We start from the raw sequence: 14,008 nt of genomic DNA on the forward strand, positions 1-14,008 counted from the left end.
GTACTGAGCAGAACACGTCAGCTAAGTAATTCTGTAAAAAGATCTTCAGTGGGCCAGAGTAGGTGCCCTGAAGGCGGACTGTGACTGCCGGAGTTTGAATCCAGCCGGTACACTGACCCCTGCCTTGACTTGTGGGGAGCTGCTGAGCCTTTGTGTTTCTTCATGGGCAAACAGCCAATCTACTAAGAAGCCAGCACACACTGCTGCAGGCTGGCTAAGGCTCATAAAAGCCCTGCATATCATACTTACTCTACAAGATTTGTTTTATAGGGTTTCTATATTGCGACAACCAAATAACTGACTGAGAGTGTCTGAAAAACTTTTCAATAATGAACACCAGCTAGTAGGAAATCCTGGTTATAAACAAATAAAATAAAACAGTTGTCATTAAGTAACTTTGAATTTGGCTGATGCATACACAGGGCAGATTTCTTCAAGGACAAACATTTGTGCCTATAATCTCTGGTAAAAGTGGACCAACCTGGCTTCAGACATGTTTTATTTATTTAAAAGATTTAAAATTATTTTATGTGTATCTGTGCCTTGGCTGGATGTCTATCTGTGTACCACACACATGCATGTTGCCTACAGTGGCCAGAAGAGGGTTTCAGATCCCCTGAAACTAAGGTTACAGATGGTTATGAGTTACTATGTGGGTGTTAAGAACTAAACCCAGAACCTAGGAAAGAGCAGTCAGTGCTCCTAATCACTGAGACATGCTTTCGGCTCTTCAGGTGTTTTTCATGGGCGTGTGGCCACACATTACAGAGACTGGATAACTAGCATTTTGAGTATTTTGTTGTATTTAAATGTTTATAAAGTGAGAAATAATGGAAAGGATTAATTACCCTTTAGTGCAATTATCCACCAGATTTTTAAAGAAGAAAACATTACCCGGGAGGCAGGGTGGTGCTCTTTGCTTACAACACCATCTCGTCCTAGAGATCTTAAGCGATTCTTGAAAAGGGAATGAACACACTTTGCTATCTGCATCTTGGCTCAGTTATTAAGAATGAAGCAAGCTTACTCCCTCCTTTTCTGTACTTAGGGTTTATTGTCCAAATGTGGTTTAGGAATCGATGGAATTTGTCTCAGAAGTAAACTGTGGTGGACCTGGCACCATCCATCCCCCCCTTCATGAGTTCCGTTTAGTTTTTCTGGCCGTGCACCAGCAAGGGAAGGGACAAAACTTACCAAGCCGAACCTTGACATCAAACTGGAAACATTAAGAACAACAAAAAGTCGAGGCAGTGAGGCACACTCCTGCCAACCCTTCCAGGCAGTGAGATACATCTTAAATCTATCCTTGGCCCTTCTTTGGAGAGTCTCATTTAACTCTGACAGGGTCCCTGGCTTCCTCCTGACTTATCAACCACAGCTTGTCAGTGCCAAAACTCACCTCTGTTCCTTAAAGGGCACTTGTCTGCTTGCAACACAATAAAGGAGTCACAATGAGAAGGGCAACATTTATTCATTCAACAAATATTGATGACCCGATGGGGCAGATAACTGAGCTTGTCAGCACGTAGGTAGCGAACATAAAGCTATAGTACCCCAGCTAATGGTCTTCCCATATGTCACTGAAGGAGTGTCAGTTCTCAGCATTTTACTAAATGCGCTTTAGGAAGCTACCCACAGCTGATGACAAATAGTGTAGCCAGGCATGCCAGAACTGTTACCAGCAGAACTTTTGGCCGACTGTAGCTGGCAGTGTTCTTAGTAGTGCAGTTCATGCCTGGTGGGTGTAACTAGGGCATAATGAAGTCACTTTGAACTCTTTTGCTAACTAAATAAGCCAAATAAACAAATCATGAAATACTGATTATCAATGCAATATTTCATGGCATGGGAAGAGCTTTGACTTCTCCATTGGTGACAAGGAGCAGCTTCTGGAAGGAAGGTCTGGAGAAAACAACTGACAGGGAGCACAGAGGAGCCCTGAACACGTCACTCAACAGCACTGGCGTTGACACAGCTGCTGTGGTCCAACAGTCACTCAGCGGAGAGTGGCAAAGGGTGGGCAGGCAGGCAGGCCTACTTCTTCATCTCCAGGATGGCACTTCCAGGCCCACGGTTCTTAGCACTACAGATGTTGCAGTATTGTGCAGGAGCATTCTGCAAACAGTTTAAAAACATGGGTTAAAAAATGTCTACTTTTACATTCAGCAATGTGATTCTGTCATCATCCAGGGAGCTGAGGGCTCTGAAGTGATGGAGCATCATTCCTGGCTCCGTAGAGGATGCTTTAGCTCAGACAGGACTCATGCTTCTATTACTCTGCAGCTCGAAGGACACAAGCGAGGCGGTTAGACCGCTCAGTTAGTGAAGTACAAGCATGAGGGCCTGAGTTCAAGCCCCAGAACCCATGAAAGGCCAAAAAACCCAAACCAAACCAAACAAAAATATATGCGGTGGCACATGCTTGTAACCTCAGTGCTGGCCGATGTAGCCATGGATCCTTGGGTTCTGGTCAGCCAGCCTAGACTACATGCTGAGTCCTCAGTCCCTCTTGCAAATGGACATCTCCAGGGAAAGGACATCTGAGGTAGTCATCTGGCCTCTACATGTATGTACAAACACATGCACATGTACACACAAATGCAAAAAAAGGGGTGCAGTGGGGGGCATCACAGTAGAACCACCTTTGTCTGGCCAGGATAACAGAATCATGCCATACAAGGCAGGCCAAAACCCCTCCACTGATTTCAAAGTGTTTTCTACCACACAGCCCACTGCTCAGGAGTCATCAAGCCAATAGCATGAATTCACACAAGTGGGTATGCTTTTATGTGAACTATAGTACACTGCATCTGTCACATTTGAAAAGTAAACAATATACTTAAGTGATTTAAAAAAAAAGAAAGCTGGCTTCTGAGAAAACTCCTATACCCCATTCAGATCCCAGAACCCACAGATACACAGTTCCTTCTGTTCTGGTTAGTTTTTAAGTCTTTTCCCTCAACTCGCCCTCAGAGATGAGGGAACCTCAGGTGAGGAGTTGCCTCTATTACACCGGCCTGGCCCGTGGGCACATGTGCTGTGGCATTTTCTTAATTGATGTGGAATTGTTAAGGCCTGCAGTGGAACAAGAATGTAACCATGTTCTTCTGTGGTCTCTACTTCAGTTCTTATCTTTATATTCCTGCCCTGGCTTCCCTCCACGATGGACTTGTAGGCAATAAATAAATAAATAAATAAATAAATAAATAAATAAATAAATGGAAAGAAAAACCCCAAAACAACAAACAAACCCCCAACCCTTTCATGCCAAAGTTGGGTTTTTCGAAATGAACAGAACAAGCAAGCTAGAACACCTTTACATACAAAGGCAGACAGCTTTTGTATATTACCCATATGTTTAAAACATCTTCGGTTACTTACAATACCAAATACAATGTAATGCTTATAAACAGTTCCACTTTTGTTTAGGGAATAAATACAAAAAAAGGAAAAGTATACATGTTTAAGACAAGTCAGCTTTTCTTTAGGACTTCTGAAGCGAGGTTGCATGGATGCAGAACCCAGGGACTAAGCAAGATGCAGAGGAGCAAGTGTCTTGTGTAATAGAATTAAGAGAGCCGGAGCCAAAGGATGGTGGTTCTAGTTGTGGGTGCTGTGATTCCATCTTCCTTTTTCCTTTGCAGCGGATGGCTGACAACTTACCATGCTCGGCATAGGCAGGCACTCCTTGTGGAACATGTGCCGGCAGTGGAAGACCACCACGCTGAAGGGCTTCGCTGCATCTGCAAGGGGCAGTGACAGAAGGAGCAGAACTCAGTGCACCAGGCAGACCAGGAAAGGTTAAGGCAGCCTGAGAGAATTTCCCAGCAACAGGCTCCATTTGACAGGGCTTCTTTACATCAGGCCCTGGAGTGGGGAGGAGCCCAAGCACAGAGCGGGTGTAGAACCACCGGCCTATGAAGTACAACTGACAGGATACTTTCCTGGCCTCAGCATCAGTTACCAAGATAACTAATGCAGCACAATTTCACAGCAAATGTGATGCTTATTTGAAAAAGTAGAATATGTGTGTCCCTGTATGTGTCCTGAGCATGATTCCAACTACCAATGAAACTGCCAAGATCTCTTGCTGAGGCCAGAGGCAGAACTGGGTTAGGACCCCAGGCTCTATGCACTTAGGACACTTCTGTTTAGTCAGGTCCTCTCATCTGCTCCGCTGTGTGGCTGGCCAGATGAGCTCTGGTAAGACCTCCTGCCCAGCACAGGGGAAGCTGAGGACTACACTTTACCATCTGCCCCCCCTTTCGTGGAAAGGCCACCTCAAGTGCTGTGCTTTACAGACGCTTTGAAAATGCGAACCTGCCCCCTCCGGAAGAGTGCTTGTGTGAAATGACTTCCCATGCCCTGAGCTATGGAACACACAGTGCCTAAAACTAGTACCTGTGAGCAGTGACACCTTTAAGCTTTCTCATAATGAATTTGCATTTTAAAGTACCCCGACTTTCAAATTATGAGTTTGCTTTTCTCATGTCTGAATGATCTTTTGATACAGACCATTTTATTATTACAATCTCCCAAGAAAAAGAGACAGAAGCTTCTATCCTTTAGTGAGTCAGTCAGTTCGATGCTGAGTAGTTTCCATGAAGACAGTCTAGGTGCCCAGAAGTACAGTGAAGATGAAGTCCCCTCAGAACAGAAATAGGAGGACTGATGGTTGGGCTTTCATCTGGCTTTGCTTTACTTTTGAAGATTCTAAAAGAACAGCCCCTAACCGGATCCATTAGCATCACCTTGTTGGGAGTACTGGCTCTCAGGCCATGGCAGCGTTTGAAGAACCCTGCAGATGCTGATACACTACGCCTTCAGAAGCAGCAGCATTCACAAGAGAAGGGAAGGAAGGGGCTGACATCCTTCAACTATGAAGTTGTATAATTTTCAGGCAGTGACTAGTTAATTTCAAAATCTTAATTCCACTCCTCATGAACACATGTTTGGGAAATGATTTCCCTTCTAAGCATCTCACCTGTTGGGAGGATGGGAGAAAGGCATGATTCACAGATGTTCTCTTCTGTAAGAAAACACACACATCCCGGGTTAAGCACATTGCCATTTGCCTGGCCTCTCTGGAAAGCATGGTTCAGGGCTCAGTGTCCTTCCAGATTTACCCACCATCGACCAGAACGCCTTTCATTTGGGTTCGGTGCATTTTTTTCAGCAACGACAACGAGTCAGCTACGAGGATTTTCTTGCAGCCTTCCCGAAGCAGAATCTAATGTACATGTTAAAAAAAGAAAAACCATTTAGTAACTCAAGTGTGTGTGAGTCTATCTGAGGAATCAGACAATGGCAGAGACATTTATTGGCTCTTTTGCCCACCAAACACTGTCAAGTAAGCCAGGCACTATTCTTCGCAATTTATTTGTTTTTATGAGTACAGTGTGGCATTGGTAAAATCAAACACAAATTCCAAAGTCTTGTAAAGACTAAAATCCTACTGCTCTCTCACAGGCTTCTGTACTTTGCATGTGGTTGCCATAGAGGGCCATGGTTATTTGCTGGCACTTTGGTTTTTGAATGACTCAGAGCCCAACCTTCGGATCTTTGCACAGGATGGAAGACTTCTCATTTCAATGCCATCTAGTCGTTCAATAAACCCATCTACTCTCTGACAAGGCTGGGTCTATAATGAGCAAGACAGTAGGCAAAGATGAGAGATGTGCAGAGAAGCCTGTGGCTGCCTGTGCCTGTAGGTCAGTGTATGAGCTCCGATACCACCTTGGTTTTCTTCACACTCATGCCACTCAGTTCAAAACGGAAATATGCAATTTTCTTCCACAGTGTAAACTGACACCACTGGGAATGGGAGTGGGTGTAAGCAAGCATGGCTCCCCACAGCAACCACACACAAGGACCTGAATTCCCCTGCAAAGTCCAAGAACATCAGCCCTGGATGACGACAGGTAGAGGCAGCCCTCTCAGTTACACGACAGGACACATTTGGGACCCAAATGTGGGACCCAAGAGCACCTGTGGCTCTCAGTGTCTGTAAGAAGTAAGGCTTTCTTTGTGATTTTCATCTGCTTACGGCTACTCTGATACTACTTGTGGAGGGGCTCGCCTCCATGTTCATCCTTTTTATGAAAATGTGGTACATGTACACAATGCAGTACTACTCAGCTATTAAAAACTATTTATTTATGAAATTCTTAGGCAAATGGATGGAACTAGAAAATATCATCCTGAGTGAGGTAACCCAATCACAAAAGAACACACATGATATGCACTCACTGATAAGTGGATATTAGCTCAGAAGCTCAGAATACGCAAAATACAATTCACAAACCACATGAAGCTCAAGAAGAAGGAAGACCGAAGTGTGAATACTTCCATCCTTCTTAGAAGGGGGAACAAAATACCCATGGAAGGAGTTACCGAGACAAAGTGTGGAGCAGAGACTGAAGGAATGATCACCCAGAGACTGCCTTATCTGGTGATCCATCCCATATACAATCACCAAAACTAGACACTATTGTGGATGCCAACAAGTGCTTGCTGACAGGAGCCTGTTATAGCTGTCTCCAGAGAGGCTCCACCAGTACCTGACAAATAGAGGTGGATCCTCGCAGCCTATCACTGGACTGAGAACAGGGTCCCCAATGAAGGAGCCAGAGAAAGGACCCAAGGAGCTGAAGGGGTTTGCAGTCCCATAGGAGGAACAACAATATGAACTAACCAGTACCCCCAGAGCTCCCAGGGACTAAATCACCAACCAAAGAGTACACATGGTGGAACTCATAGTTCTAGCCCCATATGTAGCAGAGGATGTCCTAGTCAGTCATCAATGGGAGGAGAGGCCCTTGGTCCTGTGAAGGCTCTATGCCCCAGTGTAGTAGAATGCCAGGGCCAGGAAGCATGTGTGGGTGTGTTGGAGAGCAGGGGGAGGAGGGAGGAGATAGGGGGTTTTCGGAGAGGAAACCAGGAAAGGGGACAACATTTAAAATGGAAATAAAGTAAATATCTAATAAAAAAAAGAAAAAGGAAAAAAATGTGTCTTACTCTATAGGGATCCTTCTGGCCCAACAACGGCAAATGCTAGCTTTATAGATGTGCTTAAGTCTAACTGTCCTGTCAGATTCTCCTATAAGTGTAACATTATTTTTGTTTTCAGTTGGTGTATGCTGCCTGGTTGGTGGCTCAGTGTCTGAGAGATCTCGGGGGTCCAGGTTAGTTGAGACTGCTCGTCTTCCTATGGGGTCTCCTTCTTTCAGCCTTTCCCTAATTCAACCACAGGGCTCACCAGCTTCTGTCCACTGGCTGGGTGTAAGTATCTTTCAGCTGCTTGTTGGGCCTCTTGGAGGTCAGTCATACAGCAAAGGACTGCCTGGTCTGCCCTCAGTGAGAGAGGATGCACCTAACCCTCTAGAGACTTGAGGCCCCAGGGAATGGGGAAGGGTCTGGTGGGATGAGGTGGGGACATCCTCTTGGAGACAGAGGTGGTGTGGGGAGGAGGTATGAGATGAAAAACAGTCAGAGGGCAGACCAGGAGGGGGATAAAGACTGGCTTGTTAAAAAAAAAAATAGAGAGAGAGAATAATAGAAAAAGAGAAACTAACAACAAAACCAAATTTTAAAAAGTTATGGTTTTTATCAGAAGTCACTACAGCATATAGAAAGAAGAAGAAAAACAATACAAGAAAGTTATCTACAAAATATTGATGCTGACAAAGTTTCAGAAAATAGGTCAGTAAGTTCATGAAGCTGCTGGCCTCCAGCATCCAACTAATGGGCTCAGTTCTAGCTCCTCTGGTGTGGGCTCTGGAAGCACTGTGACACTCTCCAGGGCACACTGCCTGGGCAGTGACGGATGGAGGGTACAGCCTGTGGAACAAACACAGGCCACAGGCTGCAAAGAAAACAGAAAGCCAAGGACAAAGCATTTTCTAAGCAGGTACAACCTGCCTGCTCACAAACAGAATTGGCTAGGAACACTGTCAGTTGTCAAGAACCCATAAGAAGGAAAGGGACAGTGATACTTTTTGCCTAACCTGATCCAAATCCAAGGGTCTACACCAAAGGAAGAAAGAAAGAAAGAAAAGAAAACAAAAGAAAAGAAAAGAAAGAGAGAGACAGAGAGAAAGAAATTCTAAATGGAACTGACATGACCAAGTATGGCAGTAATCAGAAGGTAAGAGTCCCTTGACAACAGTCTGACTCAGCACCAGCAAGTCTCAGGCAAGCAGGGAGCCAGTGTGTTAGACAACAGTATACTGCTGTGCAAGCGCTCTCTTTTCTGTGCTGCTTTCCCTCTGATGTCACTTTCAGAAATGAAATCAGTTTGAACTGTTAAATAAGAAAGAGAAGAGGTAGGGTTGGTTCATGTATGGAGTTGACACAGTGATGGACTTCATTATGGAAAAGGGCACTGCAACCAAGGAGCTATGATCGGGAGAGTAGGAGAAAGGTCTTTCTATCAGCGACAACACGTGTGGAAGATCAAGGGGAAGCAGTGGCTTACTTTCAGGCATGGGATGGGGATGGAGAGAAACATGAAAAATTCCCAAACAAAGGAAAATGTCTGACTCTTGTTTCCTTTGGGGAGGTGGTGAAGTTCTTCAGTACGTGATTTAGTGTGGACTATCCACCATGGAGGAGCACGGAGGAGCACGGAGGAGTCAGGTACCAGGACAGAACATGCAAATGTAAGAGCTGTGAAATCACAGCACCATAGCTGACCTTTCCCAAAGTCAGTGTGCAGGCTGTGGGGTCTGGCCTTTCAGAGTGATGAGTGCATTAAAGGGTCTGGCTTATGAGCTAACGGAGACATCTCTCTATCTATGAGATCTCACCATCTGCCAATAAGAGTCTCATGATTATCAACCTGGCTTAGCAACACTTCTCACGTAAGAATTCTCTCCAAGATAAACTAGTGCCTCCCCTCAACGTCATAATGCCATTTCTATCTCAAAAAATATTTATTGACATTGCTCAGAAGGAACACTATTACCTTTTTAGAAATTCTTCCTCATGGAAGGTCCTTCTATTGTCCCCAGATTATCTACACTTAAGGACCAACCTTTTCCCTTGTCCTTTCAACCACCCTTGTTCCTCTGCACTTTCTCTTTGTCCTTTGTTTAAAGAAACAAGCCACAACTGCAATCAATGGTCCACATTCCATGAATGAGAGCATCCTTATGGTGTCGACAACTGACAAGAGACCTTAGGTTTGCTCTGTATTTTCCTCCTGATTTCTCTATAGCACATCACCATGGATGATAATCCCAAGGAAATGGAAAATTCTAGCCCCCACATATATTTCACAAAGCAATAAAGAGCCACATATCAGAGAAATCATTATGGCTCTGCAGAGACAGCTGCTGTGGGGGCGGTGCTAGAACTACGGCCAACTTTCTACAGCTTTTATTTGAAAAGACTCTCAACGCTGGGATTTTGCCTTATTCACTTTGCATGTCCTTAGAATGCAACTGGCTGCCAGCTGCCTAGCATCCGAGCCCCATGGCTCTCCTCACTGCAGCCTGGCCATGGCCACTGGGGTCATGGGGCGTCAATTCTGCTTGAGCAGCTCCGCTCTTGCTGGATTATTATTACCAAACATGACTAAGCCTGGATAGAAAAAATAAAGGGAAAGATAAACAATTTAAGAACTAAATAGATCAAGGAAGCGATGGCTGGCTGGTACAAGCCACCTGCATCACTCAAATGTCGTGATAAGATCAAACTGAAATAATATGTAAAGAAAGAAATCCATTTGGTCTTAAAAGCTTATTTTAGGAAAAATACAGAAAGGTTAGATAATAAAAGTGAAAAAGAAATTTGCCCCTCCTCTAAAAAAATGATGAACAAGAAAGTCGTCTATTTCTGTAAATTGATTTGTGTTTTCAATTCTAAGTAGAAAACTCCTGGGGAGCTACAGCAAGGTTGAGTAGAGGGAAATACCTTTGCAGACCTGGAGAGGGCTGAGTGCCATGGGGGAAGAGGATTCATTCCACATCACTTGCTGACATGCACAGGGCCAGGCCTCTGCTTACAACAGGGACTCAGAGGTGCAGTCCAGGGCTGGGTCCCTGTGCCTCCTGCCTCTTTAGGAACAAGTTCAAACAGGCTGCCTGTCTTTCTCCAGAGGTGTAGTCATGAGGGAAAAGCCAGGAAGTGGTTCTCATTGGCAGAGCTTTTAAGGACTATGTCTTAGAGTTGATACAGTCCTGGATGAAAATGGCCTGGCATTTCCTCTGCTGGCCTTAATTTAAAACTAGTTCAGTGTCTTACCATACCAATATGTCATTAACCTTTTGGAGTCTCAGTCTTCTACTCTGAGCAATGGGGCTAATGATAATTTTAGACCCATTATGGACCTAAAATGTCTGTCAAAAACAAAGTGGTTAGTGACAAAGTACTGATTTCCATTTCCCTAATATTCTCAGTATCTGAGGGTGTGAACATGCTCAATTCTGTCACCTTTCAGAGCTGTCAGGTTATAAAGTATGAAAAGGTCACATGGCAAAAGCTGCCGGAGTTTCCCATAACTACTCTCCTCTCTGTCAGTTAACTGCTGACCCACAGTATCTCTCGCGCCTTAAAGAACTCTAGGTCCTCAATGCACAGTCTGTTTGAGAAGGAGACTGAGACTGCACGGCAGCACACCTGACCTCTGTGTGAAGGCTCTTCATATCATGCCTTATGTCACACTCAGCATCCTTGGAAACTCATAGGTCTGTAATAGCGCCCTCAAATTTGGGGGATTTATGGGGTTGAACTCTTATTATTAATGAGAACATAAATTATAGCTTTATGAAACAAACAAAGACCAATACAATGAAATAAAAGTATATCTGTCAGGGAACAGCAATCGGCTCCAGAGACCTCCAGAGATATTTTTATATGATCCCCCAAAAGGTTGCTTAGGCAAGGAGATAAATAAATGGCTACTAATGAAAATTAATAGTCAACATACACGGGGAGGAAGGTGGTGGTAGGGAGGGAAGGAGAGGGAGAGGGACAGGGAGAAGGAAAGGGAGAGGGAGAGCGGGGAGAGAGGGAGGCAGGGAGAGGGAGAGGGAGCAGCAGGTCAGCACTCGTGTGGTTTCCCAGGCTCTGCCCTTCCCCCTCCCACCCTTCCTCTTCCTCTGAGTAGTAGTTTTTCTACCCAGAGGCTGATGAGTAACAATGGCTCTCTGAACCCATTGGTAAACAAATTCTGGGTCTCCTTAAATCACCACCCAACTGCCTATTTACAAGACTAAGGAAAAGCTCACTACACATTTGTAATTAAGAAGATACTGATACTATTTTAGAGGACCATTTTTATGTTAAACATTTGTTTTGTATCTAATGCTTTGTATTTCAGCTGTCTCAGCACTATGCAAATTTGTTCATAGAAGTGAATGAATAGTGAGACTGCAGCAGGGTGTGTGAGCTCCCATAGAAGAGCAGAGTGAGGGACGTGCCAGCTGCCTTTGCTGGCATCAGCGTTGAAGGGAGGGACTGGCAACACAAGCATGGTTTCACCCCAAAAGCCCGGCTCTAAGCACCAGTCTAACCATCCCACTATCATATACAGGTGCTACCATAGCCTCAGACACTCTGCCATACATTCAGACTTGATGCCTCAAGCATATTCTGCTATATACCTCGGTAAGAAAGGGCCCACAAAGCACAGGATACTGTCAATCTTACTCACAGGGGATTAAGGGCATTACAAGGTTGGCTATGGCACCATTTCCCCCAAATCGGATTTCCAAGCCTGAGATGTTCTGGATCACTGTTCTGCATACCTAGGGAACAGCACACAGTAGGCACTTCTCTGTTCCCTGCTCCTCCCTATTGGCCAGTTCTTAGATTCTTGTTCTCTTTCCCTTTTTCTTTCTCCCTCGGATCATTTCCCTAGGATTATCTGAAACCCTCCAAAGGCTTTGGCATAACTACCAGCCTAAGATTAGGCCTCAGTTCTTTGACACATACTTCTTAAGTAATCCCATCCCCTACATAGTGCTTCCAAGTGAAGGTTCTGGACTGTCTACCCCAGTCTACAGAAAGAAACCTTCTCCTTTCAAGTTGTGCCTTGCAGTCACACCACAGTTCCCTGAGGACCACGAGGATGCTGACATTTCCCCTTGTCTGCACCAGCCATTTCTTAGCGTCCATTTGGTTAATTCCACAGGTCCAAGCTTCTCAATTTCTCACCTAACTCAACTCTGACCACCTCTATCCCCACCCCACTTTTGAACACCTTCACTACAGCTATGAGGATGTTATCTGTCCTGCAGGTTGTCTCGCTGATTCTTGGTGCATCATCCTGAGTTCAGCAGGCAGTCCTTTACCTTGCACCCTTCACAGTGACTAGCAATCTGATCTGACTTATCTACATCATAACGTTCTTCTTACAAGCTGTATATTGTTTCTAGGAAAGCAAGTTCATCTATTATAGCAACAACACTTTCAAGTGATTGCAGAAAGAACAGTATGCATGTAAATGAATTTTAAATAGTTTCAAGTATTAATGAAGCAACTAGGATTCTGAAACATAGTCACTGTTCAATTCTATTAAAGAAAAAGGTTAGAATACTTAGTAACTAGCATGTTAATTATTTATATGAGAACAGGGGTTCTATTTTTTTGGAACTAATGAGGTAATAAAGAAGCATATTGTACCAATCAGACAAAAGCTGATTAGATCCTGTGCTCAAGTGTGTTTCTGACAACAGAGTCCTTCAATGGCTGCAAAATTATTCCGAGTGCTTAAAGATATACTCTAATTAGTTACAATATTTATTTTCTCTAAGACAATTTTTGTGGCTACTTCAAACAGTCTTTGTAACTTACTCTCAGGTCTTCTTCAGTGCTGTGGTCTATTTACACAAAGTGAAAGAGCTTCCTGAAGTGGAGAAGTTTTCCAGGTTTTCTATTTCAACAGGTTTCCAAATATCAAATTGCAAAGTGTAACAGGCATCTAAATGGCTTGCAAATACTTATCTAGAAATGAACTCACTCACTCACTCAGATGGTCATGTGTGTTAGAATACTTACCTGCAAGTTATAATCTTGCAGAATTTTAACCAAGGAATCTCTCAAATTGGGAATCTCCATTCCTTCCTTAATTCGGTGGATCAGTAGAATCGGGTCCACATGTGTGCCAATGTTGTTCAACAAGCCAGTGATAAATGCTACAAAACACCAGGTTAAGATCAAATAACACATGCACACTATTAGAATACACTACAATCTAAGTTTAGATCATAAGTAACTGAACCTATTCCTTTAAGAAATGTGTTAAAAAGTGTGAATTTATAAACTCTCAAGAACCAATCCTCTTTAAGTTTAAATTACACTCATAAGAACTAACTTCCTCTAAGACAAAAAGGAGAAACTGAGACCATTTTGGAAAAGTTAAATGGTCACTATTGTTCATGCCGCTTCCAAACTGTTTTTACTGTCCAAGAGCAGGGAGCACAGAGACCCTCTGGTCATCCTGCTATTATGCGTGCTAATATTTTGCAAGGCGAGCATATACTGTGCTTCCCTTTTACAGACAAAGGTCATGGGAGCTTTAACTTATCTATGGTCACAAAACTCAAGTTAGAACCATGTTAGGTATCTTGTAGTTTCAATAGGAAGTCTTCAAGCTTGATTGTAGATGTAAGCTAATTACACGAGAATAGAACCCCCTAACTTAAGAGTAGCCACCATGACCAAAATCACAATAAAGCTGTAAGGAGAAGAGATGCAGGGAGGGGAGAGCCAGTTCTGATGGCTGAGCTGAGCAGCTACACTTATGAACTCCCAATGCTGTGCTGATGAGATGGGGCTGGAAAGGAAAACTACTGCAGTTCAAAGCCTCACAACTGCCACTTCTGCATTTACAGTGGAGGCTTTACTATTAAGACTTCATTACATTTATTCATCTGTTTACTCACTTATATTAATTTGTGTGTGTGCATGTGTATGCATGTGTGTATGTGTGTGTGTGTGTGTGTGAGAGAGAGAGAGAGATTGAGATTCACATGTGGAGAGTGTATGTGGAGGTTAGAGACAA

At 43.8% G+C, this 14,008-nt stretch overlaps 1 protein-coding gene across 2 annotated transcripts in view; it reads right to left on the reverse strand.

The window, feature by feature from the left end:
* Positions 1-1,452: 1,452 nt before the first annotated feature.
* Positions 1,453-14,008, reverse strand: part of Vps41 (VPS41 subunit of HOPS complex) — a 161,542-nt gene continuing 148,986 nt past the window's right edge. For both annotated transcript variants that reach the window (XM_021180045.1, XM_029468461.1), the window contains exons 25-29: positions 13,003-13,139; positions 5,131-5,230; positions 4,985-5,029; positions 3,664-3,743; positions 1,453-2,115 (exon numbers count right to left, since the gene is read on the reverse strand). In XM_021180045.1, coding sequence (XP_021035704.1) covers positions 2,035-2,115; positions 3,664-3,743; positions 4,985-5,029; positions 5,131-5,230; positions 13,003-13,139 — 443 coding nt within the window. In that variant the 3' untranslated portion in view covers positions 1,453-2,034. The remainder of the gene's footprint in view (positions 2,116-3,663; positions 3,744-4,984; positions 5,030-5,130; positions 5,231-13,002; positions 13,140-14,008) is intronic.

This window comes from Mus caroli, unplaced genomic scaffold (assembly GCF_978045245.1).
Source record: "Mus caroli unplaced genomic scaffold, Mus_caroli_1 scaffold_15, whole genome shotgun sequence".
In the NCBI taxonomy this organism is placed as follows: domain Eukaryota; kingdom Metazoa; phylum Chordata; class Mammalia; order Rodentia; family Muridae; genus Mus; species Mus caroli.